The 26513-nt window shown below is 43.0% G+C and overlaps 1 protein-coding gene across 4 annotated transcripts in view; it reads right to left on the bottom strand.

Moving 5' to 3' along the window:
• ACOT9 (acyl-CoA thioesterase 9) overlaps positions 1–23238 on the bottom strand; it is a 36643-nt gene extending 13405 nt beyond the window's left edge. The window contains exons 1-7 of one of the 4 annotated variants that reach the window (XM_074968246.1): positions 22904–23238; positions 19987–20078; positions 14463–14489; positions 10761–10806; positions 7284–7454; positions 7154–7191; positions 1056–1139 (exon numbers count right to left, since the gene is read on the bottom strand). In XM_074968246.1, coding sequence (XP_074824347.1) covers positions 1056–1139; positions 7154–7191; positions 7284–7454; positions 10761–10806; positions 14463–14489; positions 19987–20078; positions 22904–22917 — 472 coding nt within the window. In that variant the 5' untranslated portion in view covers positions 22918–23238. The remainder of the gene's footprint in view (positions 1–1055; positions 1140–7153; positions 7192–7283; positions 7455–10760; positions 10807–14462; positions 14490–19986; positions 20079–22903) is intronic. The other 3 variants (XM_074968229.1, XM_074968236.1, XM_074968255.1) reach the window with 3 other exon arrangements.
• Between the last annotated feature and the right edge of the window lie 3275 nt (positions 23239–26513).

Consider the following 26513-nt stretch of genomic DNA (forward strand, 5'->3'; position numbering starts at 1 on the left):
TCCTAGACCACTTCACACAGAGTATGCAGCACAAAGTGGCCTTAAAATACAGCTAGAGATGACCAGTCAATATTGCACCCAGGGCAGGGCAACTCTCTGCTGGTGGAGGCAGCTCAACCAGCTTCTATACCAGCCACCCCTCCTAACACCAGTATAAGGGGAAGAAGCAGGTGTGGGCAGCACACAGAAGGAAGCAGCACGCCTGGCTACAGTAAAGTTCCACTACACACCATCCTCCACTGCATCTTTCCCTATATCCCCAAAACTGGCTCCCTGCAGACAAACCTAAAATGCAGCTCTGATGTGGTAAAGAATGAGGGCCACAGTGTTTCCCGTTCACAAAGCAAATTTATTCTGGTATTAAATCAAGATTAGTTCTGGTTTAGAATCATCAGCAATGGACTCACACACTGTTGGTGTCACTTTTCAGTAAGATGGCAGCAGGTCATCATAATTGCCAATTGCAATTAATCCTTTTTTAAAAATGGTTTAATAGATTATATATACAGAGAAAAGGGAAGAACTCCGCTCTATTCCTGGCTCTCCTGTTAGGCTGCTGGGTGACCCTGGGCAAGTCACTTCACCTCTCTGTCCCTCAGTTTCCCCATCTGTACAATGAAGATAATGATATGGATATTTATAAAGCAGTTTGAGATCTACAGATGAAAAGTGCTATATAAGAGCTAAGTTATTATTTTTAAGTACCATTAGTGTGCTGGGTTATGTACTGTACAAAATCAAAGCTGAGTCACACTGCCATAAGCCTCTTTCTTGGAAGACAAGCAACTCTGGCCTGTCAATATCTACAAGACTGACTTGACTGATGCAAAATTGAATACAGAAACGTGTGAAACATGAAATATTCACTTTTTTGGAAGGAAAGGCATCAGAAAAGGCAGAATAGTATCTAAGAAAAAATGCAACATATCAGAATTAGCAACAAACGATTTCATGTAAACAAAGGAGGAAGAAATCAGTTTCTGCTGGAGATAAGCAGTTAATTACTAAGTGTTCACAGAATAGACCATTTTTTAGTTGATCAAATGACCACTTACCAATTTTATCCACCAGGGCTGTAACAATTGACAAAGGAGATCTCTGAGAAGCTTCATGTTTGGTGTGAGTATAACAAATGAGAACTGTGGAGAGATCAAAGAGGTGGTCAGTTATCTGTTTTCCATATATTTTAAAAGGGATTTTAAAGAGTGGAACAAGCTTCACAATGTAGCCATTGTGATACAAAATGTAGGGCACATGTACAGTTCAAACAAAACTGAGGACAAACAAGATTACACCCTGAAGTGTTAATGCAGTAACTTAATCTGCTTACAAAACTTTATCCACCAGAGCAAGTTAATTTGGTCTGATCATTCAAGTATACCCACTCCTTAGATCAATTTCACATTGCACTGGATCATTTTAAGTGTTTATACTGTTTTGGCTTGATGGAGATTTTTGTAACTGAGGGTATGCATACACTGCAAATAAAAAAGTTTGTTCTTAACACAGGTTAGTTAAAATAGCAGTAACTCAGGTTAGCAGCTTGAGTTCATCCCCAGGCTCCCCTATAGGCTTTAATTCAAGCTCCTAACCCAACTTAAAAGCCAAGTTGCCACATCTTCACTGCTACTGTAACCTGAGACAGCTAACCCACGTTAAGAACACACCCTTTTTTGCTGTACAGACATACCCTAAACATATTTGTTTGCACTTTATGTGGGGATCAATGGAAAAGGAGCACTGAACTTAAAGAGAAGTATCTCTACCTTCCCAGAAAATGTGAGAGAGAACATGTACAATCTTCACTTGCTTCTTCCACAAAGTCTGTCAAGAACACCACACCACTGAAAAATCTTGAAGTTATTGGTCATGGTATAAGCATGGTCAGCAAAGATCTGGTTGTGATACAAGGACTGTCACTCTCAGATGACAAATAACAGTTTGGCAGGCCCTCAGAGCTTATTGGCAGGATTCATAGTCAGGGGACATTGAAAAAAAAATATACTAAACATCATCATCATCAAAACAAATCCCAAAGGTATGTAGTCTCCATGCAAGATCAAGTGCCACCCAGACTGATCTCTAATTAGGCCCATAAGGCAAACTGGCTGGATATTCAGTTTATGTCTATCAGTAGTGAACTTATTGCACCTCTAAAGCTTTGGGTGCCATAGTGATTGACAGCCATGTAAGCCGCATTCCTTGGTACATATGGTTTGTAATTTGTTGGTCTTCCATCCTAATAACATGTCTGAACTAAGAAAACAGTCAAAACTGAACCAGTGTTAATGGAGGTGATTGCTGGGTTCAGCTACAAATATCCTCATTGTTAATATTGTCCTGATGCTTACCATGGAGCAGTTGATGAAGACGAGACTCAAAAACAACAAATCTGGCGCTCTTCAGCCTTCATCACCACCTATGTGTCCCTGCTGTACCACAGATGGTATAATCATAGTTCGACAGAGCAATAATTTTGCAGCAAGCTCTACAGAAGCCACTGAAGGGCCTGGAACATGATGCCAGCTACTTGTATACGAGCATCCACATCTTTGAAGCATCCCCCAGCACTATTTATGATGCTTCCCTAGTTTTTGACAGTTGCTACCTGCTCAATATCCCACCCAGAGAGGTTAATACTGAGCAGCTTGTAATCTGGAGTTGGAGCTGCTTAATGGAACTGGTCGGGGACTTAGACCATTGCGCACTGCTTCTTGCTTCTACACTCCTTTGTTCTCAGGCTGACCTGATGGATTGCTCCAGCAAAGGGTGGCCGTTGTACTTATATGCCTGATGGGCATTGCAGGGTTGGTGAGTAATTAATGAGTGACTTATCACAGTGCGATTCCTTACTGGCTGTGGACATCTTACCAAGGCCAACAACGAAGCTGCAGATAATTTTTACCAGCAACAGCGTGCAACTCTTAATGAAACTCCAAGAAAACATGTTCTCATGACCCCAGGCAACTTTAATGGGAAGATAGGAAAGTTTAACAACACCAGGCAAATACGCTCAGGAAATTTGGTATGGGGGAGAACAACAGAATGGGCAGCAGAACAGAATGGGCAGCAACAGCTGGAATCTGCAGCTGCCAATGATATGGTGGTTGCTGACTCACTCTTCTGCCACCTAAAGATTCACAAGCAGACCTGGTCCAGCCGGATGGTTTCACTAGGACTATTATTGATCGTGTCCTCATTAACAAACTTTGGTGGCCAATGGTCATGGATGTAAGAGTTTGCAGAAGTACCAAACTTCGCACTAACCTCAATAACAGCCAGTTAATGTGCTGAAAATAGTCTAATTCAACTCAAAGCTCTCACTAGAACTAAGCTTTCACACAGCTTTCTGTTCTGAACTGCTCAAGGCCATCAAAATATTAGCGATACTCATTCATCTGATGAAGAGTGGCATGGTTTCAAAACATTACGTCTTCACGTGAAAATTGGTTCCCACAGCTATGAATATTTCATAATTAGGTATATGACCTTCATGAACCAAAACCTTTACACGCTGGGCAGAACGAATACAAATACAGCAGTTGTCTGGTATCATTTTGAGTGCAAATATGTTCCCACACTTCTATCAGCAACAAACCACCTCTTTTAGCTGCAAAGCAAAAGATTAGGATCTCAATGTCTTTAAATGCTCCACATGTGGCTCTTCAGAAGTTAATATGCGGCTCCTTGTATAGGCACCGACTCCAGGGCTGGAGCTACGGACGCCAACTTTCCAATGTGCTGGGGGGTGCTCACTGCTCGAGCCCTGGCTCTGCCACAGGCCCTGCCCCCATTCCACCCCTTCCTACCCCTCCCCTGAGCCTGCTATGCCCTCACTCCTCCCCCTCCCCGAGCCTCCTGCATGCCACAAAACAGCTGATTGGCAGGTACAGGGAGGAAGGGGGAGGTGCTGATCAGCGGGCTGCCAGTGAGTGGGAGCGGTGGGGGAGGGAGGGCCGATGTGGGGCTGCTGACATATTACTTTATATTTGGCAATGTACACTGGTAAATTCTGGCTCCTTCACAGGCTGGTCACCCCTGTTCTAAACCCTGAGCTACATCCCAAGTACCCTCAGCACAGAGTGGAGGTTGGTTTTGGCTGACAAGCAATGAGATGACAGTCCAAGACAGGCTATCCAGGCCCCAGCAAGCATTGACCTTGCAACCCCTCGTTTACAAGGCCAATGTTCTAACCTCTGAGCTACGGAGCCAGATTCCTTGTTAGTGCTTCAATGCCGATTTGTAAAAGCAAGGTCTGATTGAAAGGCTTCTTCTCCTGCATCTCAGCACCACCTAATGCCTCTAGAGAAAGTTCAGGGACTGCTATATATGTGGTCTCACTCCCATGCCAAACAGCTCTAATTTCTCCACACTAAACAATTTCTACTGAAAACCCACTACCTCTTCCCACTTTTCAACTTTCTCCTCAGACAAAACTACCCTATCTCCTGCTGTTTTTAAGAGAGAAAAACATTGAGTATTTCTATACCTAGCTTCCTTCATTTTCCACCCTGCATACTGTCCGCCATTACTCAAGCATCCGACTGAGAAACACACTTCTTATTCTCTTTCATTAATCTCTCCAGAACTCAGGAACTGCCATATCAAGTCAGACCAGTGAGCCATCCAGTCCTGGTACTGGCCACTCTTGGGGACAGGACACTTCAATGGAAAATGTAAAACATCTATAAAAAGGGACCTCCATTACCTGCCTCTTGGAGAATTTTTTTCCTAATTCCAGGCAGTTAGTGGTTAGTTTATGCCTTGAAACATGAAAGACTCCCTCTTCTAATTTTATTTCCTGCCCGATGTAACTGTAGATTTTCTTCCTATAAATGTCTAATTCTTTATTTAATCCTATTAAGCTCTTGTATTCAATGACATCTAGTGGCAGTGAGTTCCACTGATTAATTATGTATTGTGTAAAAATTATGTATTGTGTAAAAAGTATTTCCTTTTATCAATTTTAAATGTGTTGCAATTCAGTTTTATTGGGTATCCTCTTGTTCTTGTATTAACAGAAAAGGTACAAAGCATCTTCCTAATTCTCATCATCTCAGATCTTCCTGCTGCTCTCATCTTTGCAATGCCAGAGCAGCCCAAAAACTGAGTATCTTTCCCAATGGACATTGTTTGAAAGACAAACCCCACCAGTCTTTCTCAGGGTAACCCTCGATAGGTAGCTCACATATCTTAATCACCTGAGGAAAACTGCTATGGTGACGATGCATTATAACCTTCTAGGCAAATTGGCCAGTACTTCATGAGGAGCAAATGCTAAAACTCTCCGATATTTGGTTTAGCCCTTTATTATTCTGCAGCAGAATACTGTGCCCCACTCTGGCTCCATTTGTCTCACCTCAAGTCGGCTGACACATAACTATACTCAACCATGAGCATCATAAATGGGAAGATTCAACCAATACCAGCTCCACCTAATGCCTCTAGAGAAAGTTCAGGGACACCAGCTCCCCACATACATCATAAGGCTGCTACAGACAGAATGGCTGAGAAGGTCAGTACAAACCCGAGACTAACGCTATACACACCCAAGACCACCCAAGAGCGCGTTTGCTGTCGAGGAACCCATTGTGGACCCACTTGCCCTCCCTAGATTTCTCTGATGTTGAAGTGGCATGAAAAATGGTCTGCAGCTGACATCAGAAACCGGTCTCTTATAACTGACCTGACACGTGTCCCTGGCTTTGATTTGCCACACCACTCATGGGCCCTTCTGAACCAATTTGAATAGGCCAGGGTCAATGTGAAACCAGCCTGCATACCGGGGGCCAACAACAGGCCCCAACTTGGGGTCACGGCCAGAGACAGATAGCATCACAAATCACCGATGACTGCTCTCTGACCAGATTTGATGGTAGTCTGAAGGCTCTGCTCTTTGCTGATGAGGCTGCCGCACAATCGCTTGGCAAGTTCCAAATCCAATAAGAAGTCCCTATTCCAGTTGGCATGGCTGATCACTCCTTAGTCTGTGATTCCATGCTTTCCTGATCCTCATGCCCTCTGGTATTCCCATCAGTGGCTCCTATTATTTCAAACACACCAGGCTAAACTTTGCAACTCGTGGGATGACTTCAAACAACTCCCGACACCGAGGAAAGAAAAAAAAAAATCGATAGACAGCTCTTTCCCAAGAGCATTTTTCGTCATAGCTTCCCATCCCATCAAAAGCAAACCAGTAGGGCTTTACCTTCTTTTAGGAACATTTATCTGCATGCTACTCTTTAAATTTGGCATAGGCAAGCAGCAGAGCTATTCTGCCTCTGTCTACTCCTTATCACATTTTCCTCTCTTCAAACTGTATTAGATTTCACTTCTTTGTTCTTCTGGAGGTTGTTGCACATCCTCACAGACAGAACACATTGGTATAATACAGTAAAAGCTGTGTTATCCAGTGCTTTATCAACCAGAAAGCTTTATAAACTGGCATTTCTGATCTTCACTGAAAGTGCGGTTTATAGTCTGGTTGGTGCGGGGTCGGCAGGCTTCCTACTTGGCCCCATGGGACTTCCCAGAAGCGGTGACATGATGTCCCTGCTGTTCCTAGGTGGAGGAACGGCCTTGTGAGGTTTGGAGTGCAGAAGGGGGTGCAGGGCGTGGGCTCTGGGAGGCAGTTTGGGTGAGGGAAGGCTCAGGGCAGGGGCACGGGAGTGGTGGGGGGTGCCGGATCCAGCCAGTGCTCACCTCGGGCAGTTCTCTGCAAGCGGCAACATGTCCCTGCTGCTCCTAGGCGGAGGTGCAGCTAGGCGCCTACACCTTGGAGCAGCAGGGACATGTCGCCGCTTGTGGGGAGCTGCCTGTGGTGAGCGCAGGCCGGATCCAGCACCCCCCGTGCCCCTGCCCCAAGCCCCCTCCCTCACCCAAACTCCCTCCCAGAGCCCACACCCCGCACCCCCTCCCACGCTCCAGCCCCCTCCCGCACCCAAACTCCCTCCCTCTTAGTTATCCAGGATTTTTTAATTACCAGAACCCCCTACTTCCCCAACATGCTGGATAACAAAGCTTTTACTGTATATTGTTCTGACGTAATTCATTCCAAACAATACAGTAGCTACATCTTTAAACAGACATTTGCTATCTCTTGTTCTAATACAGTAACAGTAGATTTGCATTAAATGTAGGTATAGTTACATACCTCCTAAGCTGTCAAGATCTTCAAGAATTCTTCCAAACCTAGGACATAAATAATGAGAATTCAACTACTACATTAACAGTAAAAAAGCCATTTTTATTTTTCCATATGCATAAAATGATTGCCTTGTTACCTCATGCTGTTATGTACATTCAAATATTTTTCTCTTAATTCAGGTTGATTTCCTAGAGGTAAAATAACCTCTATGTAGCTATCATTCATCTTCCTAGGTGGCAAGTCTTCCTGCTGTTTGGCCAATAGAATATGTAGGTCTTTTCTTTCATGCATTGCTTGCACATGGTCACTGGGAAGAAAAGAAATTGAGAACATCAGCAGAATACAAGATGCAACTCTCCCCAAAATATGCCATGCTGTAGATCAATGTTGTTGTTTTTTGTTTGTTTGTTTGTTTGTTTTAAAAAACAGCAGCAGTCAGAAAAAATATATATAGTATACCAGGGATCACATGTCATGAGAGAAATAGAGGAGACATACAACACATCACAATCAGAAATGTTAAAAGCAAGTAAACTATGTGCAAACTCTTAATGAACAGGATGTGATGGTTTTATCAAAGAAACTGTAATAAAATAGCATACTTTGTACAAGAGAGTTAAATAATTAAATAAAAATATATGTCCAATCCTAAATGATGCAAAGCTGTTATAAAAAACCCTGCACTGCTTTAAAGAACACTTGATTTCAAATACTTTATTTTAAGAAAACATAATTTAACCTAATGATTTTTGTACAGATTCTTATGGCTCACATTTACTATAGCCCAATTCTTCCAACATAACAAATCTGTTAAATTTACTAGGTCCAGATTATCACTTTACAATCTGCCTCGAGTAAGGAGACCAGAGAGGGAACTATGACTCTGTTGCTATTCCCTCCTCAGTTCTTCTCCATACCCCCCCGCCAGCACTTTGTTCCAGGAGAGAAGTAACCTGCCAATGTGCTACGCCAACAGCAGTTTACTTTCCCCTCCATACCAGCTCACCTGTGCTGGCCAGCACATTGATGGAAGGTGAACACCAAATCTATCCATTCCCCAATCCATCTATGCAGAAAAAGGCACACTGCTCCTGCAGAGGGTGCTCTCCCCACAACGCTGTCATCCATGAGGCAAATAGCCTGTACAGGGGAATAAGGAGACACCTCATCCCACCTTACTTCCCTGAAGAGATGCAGATGGCAAGTAAAACTCTTGCTCCAAACATTACTCCTTACATGAGCCTCAGAAGTTCCCTCCTCCTAAAAGTGCAACCTAACTTTAGAAAGCATATATTTTATAACTCTTCTAGAGTCAATACTAAATCTGTATAACAAATGGGTATTAAATCTGTTAAACCTATGAGAGTTCAAATATAATGCTAAAAATAGTCTCTAAAACACTAACCTGTTTCTTGGACCAGGCACGTTAAACTTTTTTTTTTTTTTCTCACAATGGCTCTATACCACTCACACATGTGCAACATGATCCTTTGTGCATGTTACAATACAGTACTATGCACCATTGTGCATAGCAGAGTTGGCCCCAAATTTCTAACAAAAGTTTGGGGGTGGTTTTTTTGGACTGAAAATGCCTTTTCAAATGCAAAACCCCACACTTTTTCAAACAATTGGACTTTCTCTACCTCTGTTTTCCAGTGGAAAGCGGGGAGGGGGAAGTGAGAGAGAGCTTTTTCCCTCACCAAAACCTATTTTGAAATGTTTTCAAAAATATTAAAAGATTGATTGAAATGTTTAATCAAAGAAACCAAAAATTTCCCAGAACATTTTGAGTGAAATGAAAAACTTTCACTGCTTTAAAAATATTGTGAAATGTTACTTATTTTTTTGACCAGCTCTAGTGCTTATCAGAGTTCACAGAGCAGATAAGAAGTTACAATTCCTACCCCAAAGGGTTTACGTTAGACAGCTGTACAGACATGGAATACACCAGATTGCTAAGTGAAGATGTTCTACTCTTTAGTTTCTGTGGATTTATCTCTGGGTTGGACTATCAGTGAAACATTTCATGGAAGATGCAAAATTTTAAAGGAGCGATCTAAATGAAATTGATAGTCACAGGTGCAAATTCAACAGTCCATAAATACGTACGAATTGAACAATGAGATCCAATTATATTCTGTTCTCCACCTTACTCCTACATTGCACTTTTAATAGACATATGAAAGTCTCTTTTGAAGTCAATGGCAAAACTCCTATTGCCTTCAAGGAAGCCAGGCTTTCACCCCTAAAAGTTTTAGAAAAATTCACAATTCCATAGACACAGATGTAAATATTAGGGGTTATGCTGTCTATAGCATATTATAAGGAAATAATATTTCTCAAATATTTTTAAATTCTGAAGTACTACTCTTAAAATATTATACAAATACTCCATCCATGTATCAACTGCTAGGTGACAAACATTCACAGAAAGGAAATCTTGTATCTCTGAATTAGCTAAACATCTGATCAAGCACAATCATCTAATATTATAATAGGTTTCCTCCAAAATGGTCCAACCTCCTGTATCACTCATTATAAAAGCCATTTGTAAACTTTTCACATCAGCAAAATTGATACAAACAGCCATTAAGTAGAGGAGAATCTTGCATGTGTTCTGTGGTCCAGTACATGCAGCCCTAAGGTTAGACGTACAAGAATCTTAAGACCCGATCCAACTCCCATTGAAGTCAATGTGGGGGAGGGATAGCTCAATGGTTTGAGCATTGGCCTGCTAAACCCAGGGTTGTGAATGCAATCCTTGAGGAGGCCATTTACATTTTTTTTTAAGGGGGCCATTTAGGTATCTGGGGCAAAAATTGGGGATTGGTCCTGCTTTGAGCGGAGGGTTGGACTAGATGACCTCCTGAGGTCCCGTCCAACCCTGATATTCTATGATTCAGTGTGTTTCTATTGACTTTGACATGTTGAATCATATCCGTAATCTAGATTATGTAAATATATTTAATAATTTTATACACACAACAGCACAATAGAGTTGATGTAAACAGTCTCTCAATTTTTGCAGTTCACTGGGTAAGAAGAGTGTGTTCATAATCTCAAAAATACTATAAACCCTACACGTACAAGCAAGATAGCTGTATAAAACTGATCTTGTAATGTAAAATGGCACTGATTTCCACAAGAGATTCATAAACCAAAATTTCATTACAACAAACTTAGAGTATATCTACACTGCAATCAATGGGTATAATTGCAGCTTATGTAACCATACCTTAGCTAGCTTAATCTGGCTAGTATGGTACCAGAGCAGTGAAGATGAGATGGCACGTGCTTCAAAGTGGGCTGTACAAGCCTGCCCAAAACCCTGGGTAATTATTTACAAGGCAAGCCAGCACTTAAGCATGCACTGCTGTAGCTTCACTGTTCTGGTTCCAAAGCTAGCTCAGGTATGTCTACATGAGCTGCCACCTCAAACGTTAGCCACTAATTTAGAATTCAGAAGCCTTCAGTTTTCATTGTTTCTTCCAGCCTTAGCCAGGTGTTTTCCCCACAAGTTAGCTGTACAATGCTGTTAACCTCCATTGCTGTGAAAGTGAGCTCTCTCAAGGGTATCAGAAATGAAAGAAAAATACATTCATGTACACTGTACCTCCAGTTGGTAGAAGCTCCCACTATAGCCCTCAATCTGCTTCGCACTGAAACAAAATCAAAGCAAATCAGTCAAGTGACAAATGTGAAGTTGCCTGGTGCTAAAAGGTGCAATCTTCATCCCAAGAACAGGAAGATCAAGCAAAGTCATGCAAACAGTGGCTTGAAAACCAGAAACTGTTGGCCAAATTCACTGCTGGTTTTAGTAGGTATATCATGATCTTGAGATGAGTTAACTAGACTCTCCACAGTTTAATAATGTAATTAATCTGGATTCTTTCTATTTTAGTAACATGATTCTGTAATCAGTTGTGTACAGCAAGGACCAACAGAAAATGCCTTCAGAAAATTTACTAATGCAAATGCAAAAGTTGTTAGCACCTTGAATAACTGAAGAAATGTGGCAGATCAATTATCAACCTGGGGAATTAGAATATGGGGCCATTTCAACCTAAACACAAACAAATCCTGGCTAATTCACAGACTGACAAGAGGCAAGACAAACCCAAAAGGGAACAGTGCAGCTGAGGAAAAAAGGAAGATTTCTCTTTTTTAATCAATAATTTCCAAACAAGGACATGCAATGTCAGCATACTTGCTTTCGCAAGCAGGGACTCATCTCCCTTGATGTAGAAACGCAGCTCTCAGCTGGGCTTACACACAGGGAGTCAATAGTACTTCTACCATTGCCTGCACCAGTGAAAAAGCTCTAGCATCTGTGGAAGGATGTGAGATGTCTTTAAATTTGGGGTGAAGAGGCAGATTAATGGTTCTGTTCTTTTCTCATTTGGGACTGCCAAGTTGATGCTAGGTCTTCTCAAATCTAGGGACTCTACTCTTTGAGTTTTAGTTTGGTATATGCACGGTGTCGTCAGTGCCTGAACTCATGCAGCAACAGTTCATAAATTTCAGACAGTCAATGACATGAAGCAGTTTACACAAGCAGGGCAACCTTGCCTCCTTATGAAGATTTTTGAAGATTTTCTTTATGAAGGAAGAGAGAGAGGATTTTAAATTATGAAGACAGAATTAAGGACACATCAGGGAACAGTTATATAAAGAACACAAGCAAGACAGATTCAGCCACTGATAGCACAGCAGCTGATCCTTCACATTTTTTATACAAGGCAAATTAAAATCATTACACATCATCTTGCTTTGCACATTCCAGACTGAACACTCAAGGCTATTTGTATTAACAATTATCAAAAGTAGATTTTGGATTAAGGCCAATTCCATGACTAGTTTTACACCAATAAACCTTAACCAAAAGAAATGCTTAAAAATTAACTAAATTAAATTAAGCCTCATCAGTGACCTATTTATATAAGAAGAGCTACTCCACTGAAGTCAATTAAATTCCACTCCTGGAGCCAGCAGTGAACTTGCCCTAATATCCATTAGGGTAAAGCAGCATTAGAATGAACACCATCACAGCATCTACAAAAGGCCTCATTTCTGTACTATTGTCCAAACTGAAAGAAAAATAAATGTTTTCACCTAGAATTTCTGTATCTTGATTTGAAGAGAAAGTTGTAGCCATTTCTAATTGTAAAGAGAGAGTGAGGCAATAAACTATTAATGACTTAATCCCCAATCTTGCAAAGATTTACATGTGCAAGTAGTCCCAATCACTTTTGTGCAACTATTTACAGATTTAAAACGCACAAGTGTTTGTAGGGTAGACAGCTTAGTATTTTCACTTTGATTACACAAAATGTAAAAAGAAAATATGCATAATGAATATTATCAAAATTTGAGCAAACCAAATCCATTATAATTTACAGATTTAAAACCAAATAGTATTTCAGAATTTGCTTAGTGAGAAAAGTCTATTATTTATCTACTCTCTTCTTTATTTAACAGGCTTTCAAGTAATTAGAGATAACGCTCCCTAAACTTCCATACTTGATTTACTCTTTTGTTATATTACACACTCTAATCTCTTAGCAGTATAAAATATTAGTAAACCATCCATGATAGCAATTGCTTTATTTGTGACAGAAATGTTATGAGATCACGAATGGAAGGGGAGGTTCCTGTGAGTCAATCCATATGACCACATGGCCCACACTATACAAAAGTTTGAGCATCCCTGCTATAGCATACTAATAAAGTGATCCTGCATCAGTTTCCAGCTCTTCATTACAGCTCCACTGTAACAGTATTCACTCAAACCACAAAAGGTTTTTTAACTTTTAAAAAACAAAAATCACTAAAGCTGTTTAGTATAAATAAAAATACTATGAGTTCTCAGGTCAAGAGAGAATATTGTAAACAGCAATGAAAGTGAAAGCTGAGGTGGCTCTACAAGGGATGGTATCAAGATCTAGATTTCTTCCAATTTGAACAGATGGAAATTTAAAGTAGCCTCAGAGACAGCTGGCACCTAGGAAAACAAACCCCAATGTTTCAGTGCATGTAGAGATTTTTGCACAATGTACAAGAAATGGGATCTTTGGAGACCAGAGTACTGAAAATAGTTTGCTATCAGCACAGAGAACTCTCCCACCGACATAGTGCTGTCTACATCGGTGCTTAGTTCGGTATAACTTACGTAGCTCAGCGGTGTGGATTATTCACACCCCTGAACACCGTAAATTATACTGAAGTAACCTGCAGTGTAGACAAGGTCAGGAAGTTTAGGAAGGCAGCAAGCCGGTCCGTGGAATCAAAAAAGTTGAGAAACACTGCCCTAGAGAATGTGAAGGTAATCAGAGGCTGAGGCTGTTAACATGATTTACTGGAGGCACTGAAATCTAACTTCCATTAAGAGTGAGAGTAAGTTTGCCATTAGTTTCAAGTGAGTTTCAGTATTCCCCCAAAAAAGCGCCATATTGCACAATCATTTTTTAAGCAGATCTTGCTATTGATTTCCGTGGGAGTTACAGGTACTCAGCACATCTGAAAAATCAAAGTTTTTATTTAGATGTCTAAATGAGGCTTTAGGAGTCTAACTTTAGGTGGCCAACTTTGAAAATATTGGCTTGGATCTTTAAACAAAAGCAGACAAGAACTGATCATCTTTAAATGATCAACATTGCTTCAAATACCAAGTCAAAGATTTTCAAACTTGAGTCCCTAAAGTTAGGCTTCTAAACCCATATTCAGGGACCTAAATAAATAACCTGGATTTTAAGAGTATTAATCAGTTACAATTCCAATTGATTTCATTGGAGGATACGGGCACTCAAAACTTTTCAAAAGTCAGGCTGCTTACATTCTTAAATACAGATATTGGAGCGTGACTTCAGGCACCTAAGTTAGAAAAATCTTATTCCAGGGGCTTTCTTGAGCATACTTCTGTTTATACTTTTTGGACCAAATCCCGCAATCCCTACTTAGGCAAAATTCTTATTTATGTTACTGAGAGATTTACATGTATAAGAACTGCAGGATTTGTGTCTTAAAATAGAAATGGTTTTATTACCCACAGATTTTTTAAAAATGCAAGTTATCATGCCCTTATATCAATCAGCACATTGTATATATGTCTTGTGACAATATTTCTACCAATAAGACTGGACCCATTCACATATCACAGTTAACAGTTTTGATGACCACAGGGATGACTTGTGAAAGTTGACAGAGAAAAATGTTAGTTTTTGTTTTTCATGAATCCTCAAGTAAAGTTAGAGAGTAGCAAGATAGGCTTGAAGCGGTTCTGTAAATATTATAATGCATGCTGATTACCACCACACACCATTATTCACATGAATGGGTAAGTGTCCTGTGGAGTGGAAAAAACAAGTTAGATAATCAGTACCACCATAAAACAAGGGAAAGAGTATACTTCTAATCACGAGTTGTCTGGTTATTTTTCCCCTTCAAATTCCACTTTGCACATGCACATTAGTATCTAAATGTAAGCAACTTGTCTTCATTCAGTTACATGGTCTGCAGTTAATATATCTATATGTCAGACTCAGCTAGGTTAATCCATTCCTTCACATACAGTCAAAACTATACAGCTATACAGTTTATGTCTCTACTAAAAGCTGGTGTACAATACTTGCTGCCACCATACATTTCAAATTAATTTATCAGTCATTTGCTAACAAGAAAACCTGCTGCTGGCAAACACTGTCATTATTAATTTTTGTTAAGCACCAATAATGACAATAGTCCCTTCCTGCCCAGAAGGGCTTACAATCTATGGCCTTGATCCTGCAAACATCTATGCACATGCTTAACTTGACACATGTGAGGAGCCCCAAGGATCAAGGCCTCAACAGATGTAAATGAGGAAGAAAGGATGCAATAGGGAGGTCAGAGGAAGGAATAACATGGAGTATTTTGGGGGGGGGGGGGGATGATCTTTACTGTGTTGTTTGGTTCACCTCTTGTGAGGATACAGAAGAAATGAGTTTTGGTTTTTTGTTTTTTTTTTAAACAGAAGGGATTTGAATGGAGGTCAGTGGTATGGGAAAAACAAGCTGGGGTGAGCATTCAGCACTTAGGAGACAGCATGGAAAAATAGACTAATATAGCGAATGGGAATGAAAGAAGGACAAGTTATTTAGAGGTAGCAACAGAAGTTTGCATGGTGTTTTTACAAGCAAATAAAGTTACAGGTTGAGAGTAGAACTTCACTAAGCAGTACGTGTTATAATATACAAACCATCAATTGCTCCCCATTTTTCAGTAAACCAACAATAACAGAGTGCCCCTAGAAGCTTTTACAAAAATGTACTGTATTACTAGCTGGTACTGTTATAGCTAAATCTAAAATTATAATCACAATAAATGAACAAAGTACAATTTGCATTAAATACAACATGCAGTATCCTTGCTTTTCTTTCCCTCCTCCCCACCCCTCAATTATATGTTTGCTCATTTACTAACACAAATCTCCAACATTCAGTAACTCACAATAAATAACGGAGTCATTAGTACAAATGAGAGTTTCTATTTAGAGAATGACTGAAGGATTACATAGTATCAGACACGAGCAGAATCTCAGAGGAATTATTTGTGTCTCATTTCAGTCTCTTTGTTCTATTTTAATGTACATGTTAAAAAATAAGAATGGCCTTACTGGGTCAGACCAATGATCCATCTGGCCCAGTACCCTGTCTTCCAACAATGACCAATGCCAGATGCTTCAGAGGCCATGAAGAGACCTGGGCAATGTATCAAGTGATCCATCCCCTGTTGTCCACTCCCAGCTTCTGGCAATCAGAGGTTTACGGACACCAGAGCATGGGGTTGTGTCCCTAACCATCTTGGCTAATAACCACTGCTGGATCTATCCTCCTTGAGCATATCTAATTCTTTTTTTAATCCAGTTATACTTTTGGCCTTCACCATATCCACTGGAAATAAATTCAATGGGTTGACTGTGCATTGTGTGAAGACATATTTCCTTTTGTTTATTTTAAAACTGCTACTGATTTCATTGGGTGACCCTGGATTCTCGTTATGTGAAGGGGTAATAACACTTCCTTATTCACTTTCTCCACACCGTTCATGATTTTATAGATCTCCATCATATCCCCCTTTAGTTGTCTCTTTTCTAAACTGAACAGTCCCAGTCTTTTTAATCTCTCTTCATATGGAAGCTTAATCCTTAATCATTTTTGCTCTGTATTTTTCCCAATTCTAATGTGTCTTTTTTAGATGGAGCAACCAGAACTGCACACAGTGTTCAAGGTGTGGGCATCCCATTGATTTATATAGTGGCATTATGATATTTTCTTATCACCTCTCTCTTTCCTAATGGTTCCTAATATTGTTAGCTTTTTTGACTGCCGCTGCACATTGAGCAGATCCTTTCAGAGAACTAGCCACAAAGCACTCAAGCAAGAGATCTTGGAGTCAAACAGCTAATTAAGACTCCTAGACAAATTGGAGGATTGGGCCAAAAGAAATCTGATGAGATTCAACAAGGACAAGTGCAGAGTCCTGCACTTTGGATGGAAGAATCCCATGCACTGCTACAGACTGGAGACTGACTGGCTAAGCGGCAGTTCTGAAGAAAAGGACCTGGGGATTACAGCGGATGAGAAGCTAGATATGAGTCAATAGTGTGCCCTTGTTGCCAAGAAGGCCAACGGCATATTGGGCTGCATTAGTAGGAGCACTGCCAGCAGATCGAGGGAAGTGATTATTCCCCTCTATTCAGCACTGGTGAGGCCACATCTGGTGTATTGCGTCCAGTTTTGGGCCCCCCACTACAGAGATGATATGGACAAATTGGAGAGAGTCCAGCAGAGGGCAACGGAAATTATTAGAGGGCTGGGGCACATGACTTATGAGGAGAGGCTGAGGGAACTGGGCTTATTTAGTCTGCAGAAAGGAAGAGTGAGGGGGGATTTAATAGCAGCCTTCAACAACCTGAAGGGGAGTTCCAAAGAGGATAGAGCTCGGCTGTTCTCAGTGGTGGCAGACGACAGAACAAGGAGCAATGGTCTCAAGTTACAGCGGGGGAGGTCTAGGTTGGATATCAGGAAAAACTATTTCACTAGGAGGGTGGTAAAGCACTGGAATGGGTTACCTAGGTGGAATCTCCATCCTTAGAGGTTTTTAAGGCCCAGCTTGACAAAGCCCTGGCTGGGATGACTTAGTTGGGGTTGGTCCTGCTTTGAGCAGGGGGTTGAACTAGATGATCTCCTGAGGTATCTTCCAACCTTAATCTTCTATGTTTTTATATGTATAGTTGGAATTATGTTTTCCAGTGTGTGTTACTTTGGATTTATCAACATTGAATTTCATCTGCCATTTTCTTTCCCAAGGTGGGTGAGGTAATATCGTTTATTGGACAACTTCTGTTGGTGAGAGAAACAAGCTTTTGAATCACACATATGCCCACTCACCCAGCTTTGTAAGATCCCTTTTTAACTCTTCACAGTCAGCTTTGGACTTAACTATCTTGAGTAATTTTGTATTGTCTGCAAACTTTTCCACCTCACTGTTTACCCCTTTTTCCAGATCATTTAGGAATATGCTGAACATATTTCAGTAAAAATCATTTACCTCTCTCTACCATGAAAACTGTCCATTTATTCTTAACCTTTGTTTCCTATCTTTTAACCAGTTACTGAGCCATGAGAGGACTTTCCCTCTTATCCCATGACTGCCTAGTTTGCTTAAGAGCCTCTGGTGAGGGACCTTATCAAAGGCTTTCTAAAAGTCCAAGTACACTATATCCACAGATCACCTTTGTCTACATGCTTGTTGTCATGCTAAAGGATTCTAATAGATTGGGGAGGCATGATTTCCCTTTACAAAAACTGTGTTGACTCTTCGCCAACTTATCGTGTTCATCTATGTGTCTGATAATTGTGTTCTTTACTACTGTTTCAACCAATTTTCCTGGTACTGAAGTTAGGCTTACTGGCCTGTAATTGCCAGGACTGCCTCTTGAGCCTTTTTTTTTAAAATGAGCATTACATTAGCTATCCTCCAGTTGTCTGGTACAGAGCCTGAGTTTACAGATAGGTTACATTGCACAATTAGTAGCTCTACAGTTTCATATTTGAGTTCCTTCAGAACTTAGGTGAATAGCATCTGGTCCTGGTGACTTATTACAGTTTAATTTACCAATTTGCTCCTAAACCTCCTCTACTGACACTTCAATTTATGACAGTTGCTCAGATAAATCATCTAAAAAGAATGGCTGGGATGTGGGAATCTCCCTCATATTCTTTGCAGTGAAGACAGATGCAAAGAAGTCTTTAGCTTCTCTACAATGGCCTTGTATTACTTGAGTGTTCCTTCAGCACCTCAATCATCCAGTGGCCCCACTGATTGTTTGGCAGGCTTCCTGCTTCCGATGTACGTAAAAAAATTGCTGTTAGTTTTTGTGTCTTTTTGCTAGTTGCTTTTTAAATTCCTTTTTGGGCTGCCTAATTGTAATTATTATTTGCATTTACTTTAGTATTAAAATTAAAACATTAATGCTTCATGTTTCATATTTTATTATTATAAGTCTGATTAAAAACAGTATTTTAATATAAAATAATACTGACGTACATTTTCATAATCCATGGTTCTGATCTGATTAAAGGATTTTCATATACTGTATAATTTCTTATGTATAAAAACTCACAGCTTTTCTGGAGGATATTTCAGTTCTATTCCTCACTTTGTCCTCTTCTTGCCCATCCTCCCCTACGATCCATATGTCCCCATCCTACAGTTACTCTCCATCCAGAAGGCATCGTCAGAGAAAAAGGAAAGGTGCCTTCCCAAAAAAGAGACATGAGCTTTCTGCTTTTCCAGGAAAAAAGGACCACACTGATACCCTGAACCCGTATGCTGCATTCAAACAGCTTTATCATTAGCTCAATACATGTGCAAGAATTTTACATAAAAGAAGCTTTCAGAAACCATGTCTTAAATAATATGAACTACACTAAGGGATATATTCTTTACAATACATCCATGTCTCTCCTTAATGGGAGCTGCATGTGAGTATTAGAAAGAAAAGTACAATGAACTGTTTTTAATACTGTATTTAATGTTAGAGAAGTAGATATGTAAAAAGGGAACTTTTCTGCTTTCTGTGTGTGTTGTTGACATAGCTTTCAAAGGTTGAAAAGACATCAGAAAGTTGGTTTGCATCCTATCTACAGTGTATTCTTGGTCTGTGTAGATAACTGGGCAAAGTGAAACAGGCAATGTATCATTTTTCTAGATAGATACAAGCAAGTCAGATTAGGGGAGGATAAATACTGACTGAACAGAACTAGTCAGCAACCCCAAAGCCATAAGAAACAGATAAGTAACAATAAAACAACAGTTGAAAGAAATAATGAACACATGTAAGCAATGGTTAAATAAAAGATAGCTAAGGAGGTACCCGTTACTTTTTTATTTATTTTGCTAAAACTCTATTAGAAAACGTATTTAGAATGGAATGTTTGCAGATTAGGTAGTTTAAATAATTTGTGCCCATGCAATGTTACAGGACAAGGTATAAAGAATGTGTGTTTAACAAAGGGAGGTGGAGCAATGCAGGACTTATACCAGATTGGACCAGATGCCAGAAACACCTAGTCCTGGGGTATAGGTAGGCAAACAAACATTATCATTGCTCTATCTACTTTACTTATGCTTTATGCTTGATTAAGGTGGTAATATACTGTCCTAACATTTTATTATTAAAGCGTTAGACTAGTTAAGCTTAGTAACTGATAAGGACAGTGCTTTTCAACCAACAGTATAAAAGAAAGAATAAAACCCTTTAATGACATGATCTTCCAAAATTCAACCAGTTATATTACCTTCAGACATGTCTGGAGGAGACTGGAAGCCATTAGTCATGGATGTCAGTGCCCTAGCCAGAAGAGAAGGAGCCTTCCTCACAATACACCATCTGTAGACATGAAAGGAATTAAGCATCATTCAAAATTACTGCAGTGAAAACAAATGAGAAATGTACACACTACTTCAGAGACTCATTTCATCGTTTTCATAGAATTTTTTTTCAGAAGCAATGCAATAGTTTAAACATATTACGGATGGAGTTGGCTAAATGGCAAATTGACATTTGCAGAGAATTAGTAAAAGAGACCAAGTTTGCATTACTTGTATGGTAAAAATATTTTGAGGAAGGGGAAAAAAAGTAAAGCCAAATCATGCATGCTGTTTCCCCACAGAAAGAACTGTTGAATTTTTCATAACATTGTTTGGAAGAAGCTGCCAATGAAGCACATAAACAGTAGGCAAGATTTTGAGAAGTGCCTCATGAGTTTAGGTTCCCAATCTGAGGCACCTTAAAGGGGCTTGGTTGGCAGAGACTGCAGTTGGAAATTAGGATCCTCCATACCTTGGTGGATCTGGGCCTTAATGTCTCTGGGCCTCAGTTTATCCATTTGTAAAACAGGTATAGCAACACTTCTAAATCATTTTGGGATTCTTGGACATACCTAATATTTTTACAGATGTGAACATGAGTTTAAATCAGGGATCGGCAACCCTTGGCATGCGGCCCACCAGGGTAAGTCCCCTGGCAGGCCGGGGACTTACCAGCAGCCAGCACGGGCCGAGAGATGTGCTGGCTGCTGCTTCCCACAGCCCCCATTGGCCTGGAGCGGCGAACCGTGGCCAGTGGGAGCTGCGATCAGCTGAACCTACAGATGTGGCAGGTAAACAAACCGGCCCAGCCCGCTACAGGGCTTACCCGTGGCGGGCCACGGGCCAAAGGTTGCAAATCCCAGGTTTAAATCATTTACTGTAACATTAATAGGGAAAAGTAAAATTCACTAAAATAAAAGTTTTGTTGTATTGCAGTAATACCCTAGTTTTAATTTGGAAAAGTAAAAGAAACAACCAAGGAGGCTTACTGATATTCCTAGTGAAAAAGCTATGTCATTTCAGGTCACAGTCTCACAGATTGCAGGTTGCTTAACATTAGGGTGGATGCTCAACACTGAAATCAACTGAAGTTAGGAGCCTGGGCCAGCCCCCATGGGAGGCAGGGAGGGAGCACCACCCAGCTCCACTCTGCCCCCAGCTCTTCTCCTGCCCAACCCCACCTATGGCTCTGGGTCCTGGCTGCAGCTCTGCACCCCGCCACTGCCCCAACCATGGCCCAGCTACAGCTCCCCTCCCAGTCCCGGCCATGGCCCCACCCACAGTCTCAGACCTCGACCGCGGCTCCACTCCCAGCCCTGGCCCCCGACCGCAGCCAGGCCTAGTTCCACACCTGGCCCCGCTCCCAGCCCCAGACCCACCCCAGTTGTTGCCCCTGGCTCCCGGCCAGGCCGCAGCTCCAGCCCCAGCCTCAGCCCCTGGCCACAACCGTGGCCCCAGCTCCCGACCATGGGTCCCAGGGGGGCATGGACATGGGTAAGGGGGGGGGGATATAAAAGGTTTGGGGACCACTGCACTAAATCTCATCTGCACTAAGAATTGCCAGTGGTAATGGTGGAAACTTTCTTTTAACATCCCCTATTGCAGAAACAGCCTCTGACTCCAATAGACACTTCTTTCAGCACAGCCCACAGGTGATCTGTTGCTTAACTCAGTTCACATTTCTACAGGATTTTAAAGTACAATGGCAAGTATTTTAGGAGGAAAAAAATATTATAACATTTAAGACCATATTCTGGCCTCACTGACACTATGTACAGGCTCAGCCCATTGGCATCACTAGAGTTGAACAGGGTATAAATTCGGGCAGAATTTAGCCCCAAGCATTACTAGAAAAGGATTCAAAATCTGCCTGTTTGGTTTGTTTGCATTTCAGGTAAAACATCTTGCTTGGATTTAAACATTCCTCTACAGTGTTTTTCAACTGAAGGAGTACAGCTTTATGATAGTCCAGAACTGCAAAATTAAGTTAAATACTGGAAACGACAGTACAACTCTTCAATTTTCATGATCTAAGATGAGTGAAATAATAATAAAAAAAAAAAACAACTAGCATTAGTGGCAAAAAAAATGCATTTTTCAAGTTGAATTATTTAATGAATTATTTGTAAAGCAGCTAGTTTAATATCTATGTAGCCTGATTCTTCACTGCCTCGTACACTGTGTAGCGATCTATAAAATGTTGCCGAATCACCGTGCAAGAATCAGGTCTGTGTAGTTGAACCGGGTCGTGCCCTTTACACGAGAGCTACAGAGTAAAGCTCGCTAGTGCATCGCTGGGATGTTGACAGCCGATCCGTGCAGCACAAACGTCAGCGGAGCATCCGGAATTTACAAGTGGGGGGGAGGGGGGGATAAATTTTACTTTTTGATTTTTTCACATGAAGCAGCGTGGCCTGGGGACCGGAGACCAGGGACCGCCCCCCACACAGGGACGCGGCACGGTACAACCAGGCAGGAGCAGGAGCGCCCCCGAACTGTGCCCGAGCGCCGGCTAAGGCGGCTCCCTCTGCAGCCCCGTTACCCGGCTCCGGCCCTCGGGCTCCGGCGCCAGCGCCGCCAACGGGCCGCGGGTGCCCCCCGCGCAACAGAGCGGCAGCCCGGGGGCTCCCTACGGGCACCCAGGGGCCAGAGAGCGGCGCCGCTCCCCGGGGGGCTCTGCTGCCCGGCCCCGGGCGCCCAGCACAGGCCGCGCTCGGCCCCCTGCCGAGCCCCGGGGCGGGGGGAGCGGCCTGTGGCCCTGGAGCAGCTCGTCCTCCCCCCGGCCCCGGCCCCGGCCCCGGCCCCGACCCCGACCCCGACCCCGACCCGGCTCCGGGCCCTCACCCGCGGGCCAGCATCCTGCCGCCGAGCGCCAAGAACCGCCGCCCCGGGGCGAGACCTCAGTCCTCCAGCACCATAGACGCGCCGCAGCGCCCCCGGCGCAGAGAGCCGCCGAATCCTTTTGTCTGTTTATGGTTCCTTCCGTCTGCCCCCCTCCCGCTCTGTGCCGAGGTGGTTCCTTCCGCCCCGCGCTATGCCCTGGCCTCGCGCGCTGGCGGGTGCTGGCCGCCGGTTCCCCGGCGCGTGCCCCTCAGGCTCCGCTCCTGTGCCTGGAAGGCTCTTCCCAGGCTGGCACCTGCGTCCTCCCCCCAGCTCGCCGTACGCTGCCGTGGTGTCCTTGTTAACCCGGCTCGTGACAAATGGAGCCTGCCCCCAGTGCGCCCTGCATCCTCCTTCCTGCTCTTTTGTTTGTTCCCCTCCCTCCGTTCCTCAGCACGCACTTAAAAACCAGCTCATCTGGGGCGAGCAACAAAGGAAGAAGGGCCATACTGAGTCAGACCAATGGTCCATCTAGCCTAGTATGGTGTCTAGCAGCAGCTGGTGCTTCAGAGGGCATGAACAGAACAAGGGCAATTATCAAGGGATCCCACTGCTGTTGTCCACCCCCCTCTTCCAGCAGTTGGAAGTTTAGGGATGCCCAGAGCGAAGGGTTACGTCTCTAGCCACCTTTTGGCTAATAGCCATCGATGGATCTATCCTCCAGTCATGAGGACAATGTAGCTGTACAGAACTGGGTGCCAGGTGTGAAAACATATGGCCCATCATGACAAACAAGAGGTGGGGAGCGAGCCAGAAATCCTGACTGGTTAGCGCAGACTCTGTGTGTGCCTGTGCATGGCTGCACGTCCATAAGTGTTTTGAATCAATTATTAGCTTCTGTCTATCCTGGGTTCTCTGTAAATTGTGTTTTCTTCAAGCTGGCCAAACCTTCCTGTTGAGGAAGTAGCCCAAAACTTAGGCACCCAGTTTTGGCTCCACTGCTAGCCACACAACTTCCCCGAACCCTGTACGTGCCTAAACACATAGCCTAAGTTGTCAGGATAAAAGCTTTCTCAGTGCCTAAGTTTCTGCCTCTGAGCATCCACACTGCCTCCTTCCTCTAGATGTCCAAACACTTATCTCCCGCTTATTAAGACCCACAGCAAATCACAAACCAGGAGAAGACAGGCGTTTGACCACCTATATCATGTGCAGGGCCTAATTTAGAAGGCAGCCTCTGAGTTTGCCTACTGGATTGGGTTCCATTCAGGGTCTACTCAGAGAAGGAGATGGTACTACCTACTTTATATTTTTAATCCAGTGGTTAGAGCACTCAGGATGTGGGAGACCCAGGTTCAATTCCCCTCCCCCGCCTCTCAGGCAATCCGGGGAGAAAGTGTTTGAACATAGGTTCCCCACCACAGGTGAGTGCTCTTATGACTGGGCTATGGGAAATGCTGATGTGGGGTGCCCTCAGTGTCTCCCGCTTAAGCTGTTCTACTGTGAATAAATAATGACAGAATGAAATAGGGGGACTGGACCCAAGATCTCCCACCACCCAAGCGATTACTTGAATCATCAGGCAACTACAGAGTCAGTCCCTCTTTCTCTAGCCCAATGGCTAGTTAACAATTTAGGCACAGTGGAACAGCTTCAACAGGAGAGACTGAGGGAACCCCACATCAGAATATCCTGTAACTCAGTGGTTAGCACACCTACCTATAAGGTGGAAGACCCCTGTTCAAATCTTTTCTCTCCCTCTACCAGATAGCAGAGAATTTAACCTGGTCTCTCACATCCCAAGCAAGTGTTGTAACCAGTGGGCTAAAAGTTACAAGGTGGGAGCCATGTTTGGTCATTCTGTGTGAAGCAAGACAGCTGCCTAACTCTTTCCCACAAAAACGCCTAAGCGGCCTGCCTTCATGTGGTGGGTTCCGTTCAAGGATTGCTAAGCAGAACTAGGTGCCTCTCCGCAGCCCAGTGAGTGCCTGTCTCCAAGATGGGGCAGGGCTTAGCCTCTCAGCATCTTCCATTGGCTATCTTAGGCAGCTCCCCGCGTAGGTACTGGCTTCCGCTGGGTCCAGGGGGTGCTCAACCCCAGGCCTCTGCCCCCACCTGTTCCTGCCCTCACGCCACCTCAGGCCCCACCCCACCTCACACTTTCTCCCAAGTCCCCACCCGTTCCTGCCCAGTTCCACCCCCTCCCCTGAGCACGCCCCGTCCCCACTTCTCCCCCTTCCTCCAAGAGCCTCCTGCACAACCGCGAAACAGCTGATTGTTGTGGGTCGGAGGCACTGGGAGGGAGGGGGAGAAGTTGATCGGTGGGGCCACCTGCAGGCAGGAGGGAATGGCTGCCAGTGGGTGCTAAGCACCCACTAATTTTTTTCCATGGGTGTTCCAGCCCTGAATCACCTATGGCTCCCCACCTAGTATGCTGGCTTTTGTGGACCGCATTCTGAGGCACCTATGTCTCCCCATTCATTGTACTGTACAGGAGCCTAACTCAGGCTTTGTAGATCACAGTTTTGTTCCTGTGATTCTCTAGGCGCACCTGACACACAGCGTTGTACTGCCTAAGTCCCCTAGTGGATCCTATCCTTAAGCTCCTGTACACATTTCAAATAAGATATTTGAAACTACTAAGGACCTGTGTCTGAGAGATGCTGAGCTCTGACAATTCCCATTGATTTAAGTATCTCATTGGAGCCAAAGGCACATTAGTTGTGCACAAAAATATGGGCAAAAAAAATATCAGAAGCCTTGTTTGCACTTGGAGGCCGGTTTTCAACCCTTTTTTTACCCATTATTTGCACTCACACTAGGTGATTTGTGAAAATAATCAGGTACTTAACAGTTTAATGCCCCAATCTAGCAAAGTGTTTAGGACAAGCAAAGCATCTAGTCATTCATAGTAATTAGCAGGATTGGGGCTCTACTTGTCAAGGCCAGGGTGTGGGTGCTCTGACCTAGGGGTTAGAGACAGGTCAAGAAATAGGAATCAAGCCAAGAGTCAAATGCAGTGACCAGAGCCAGAAGCAAGCAAGGAGGGAGGGCTGGCTGGCTAGGACAGACTAAAATGAGGCCAGGCCCCCTCACAGCTGTAGACATAAGCACTGAACAACTGAAAACACATTGGTATTGGTGCTGCTGAGCTTAAATCCAGACCTGTAGGCTCCTTTTAGCCAATCAAGCAGGCCAGCCAATCTGGCAGTTTTGCTGAAGCCCAGCTGGGCTCATTAACCTGCCTAAAGGCTAAACTGGCTAGCCCCAGGCTTTGTTGAGGAAACTCAGTTCCATGGTTCCTGACACTACTGACGTAAGTTGTATCCCCAGAGAATTGTGGTTACAAAAATGGAAGCCAGTGCCTGAAAAGCTGCCCCTTTTATTTCCAGTTTAGGGAATAGTAGACAGTTTTATTATACAAGACTCTCAAGGTATCTACACTGCAGAGTTACAGTGCCACTCAGAGAGTACTGAAGGGAAACCGCTGTTGTGTGTTCACACTGTCAGCTATCTGCACAATAGCATGTTCACATTTGCAGTGGTATTCGAAGCAGTGCACTCTGGGCAGCTATCCCACAGAGCATCTCTTCCTCTTCTGCCACTAAGAGTTGTGGGAAGACGGAGAGGGTCG

This window comes from Natator depressus, chromosome 1 (assembly GCF_965152275.1).
Source record: "Natator depressus isolate rNatDep1 chromosome 1, rNatDep2.hap1, whole genome shotgun sequence".
Lineage (NCBI taxonomy): Eukaryota > Metazoa > Chordata > Testudines > Cheloniidae > Natator > Natator depressus.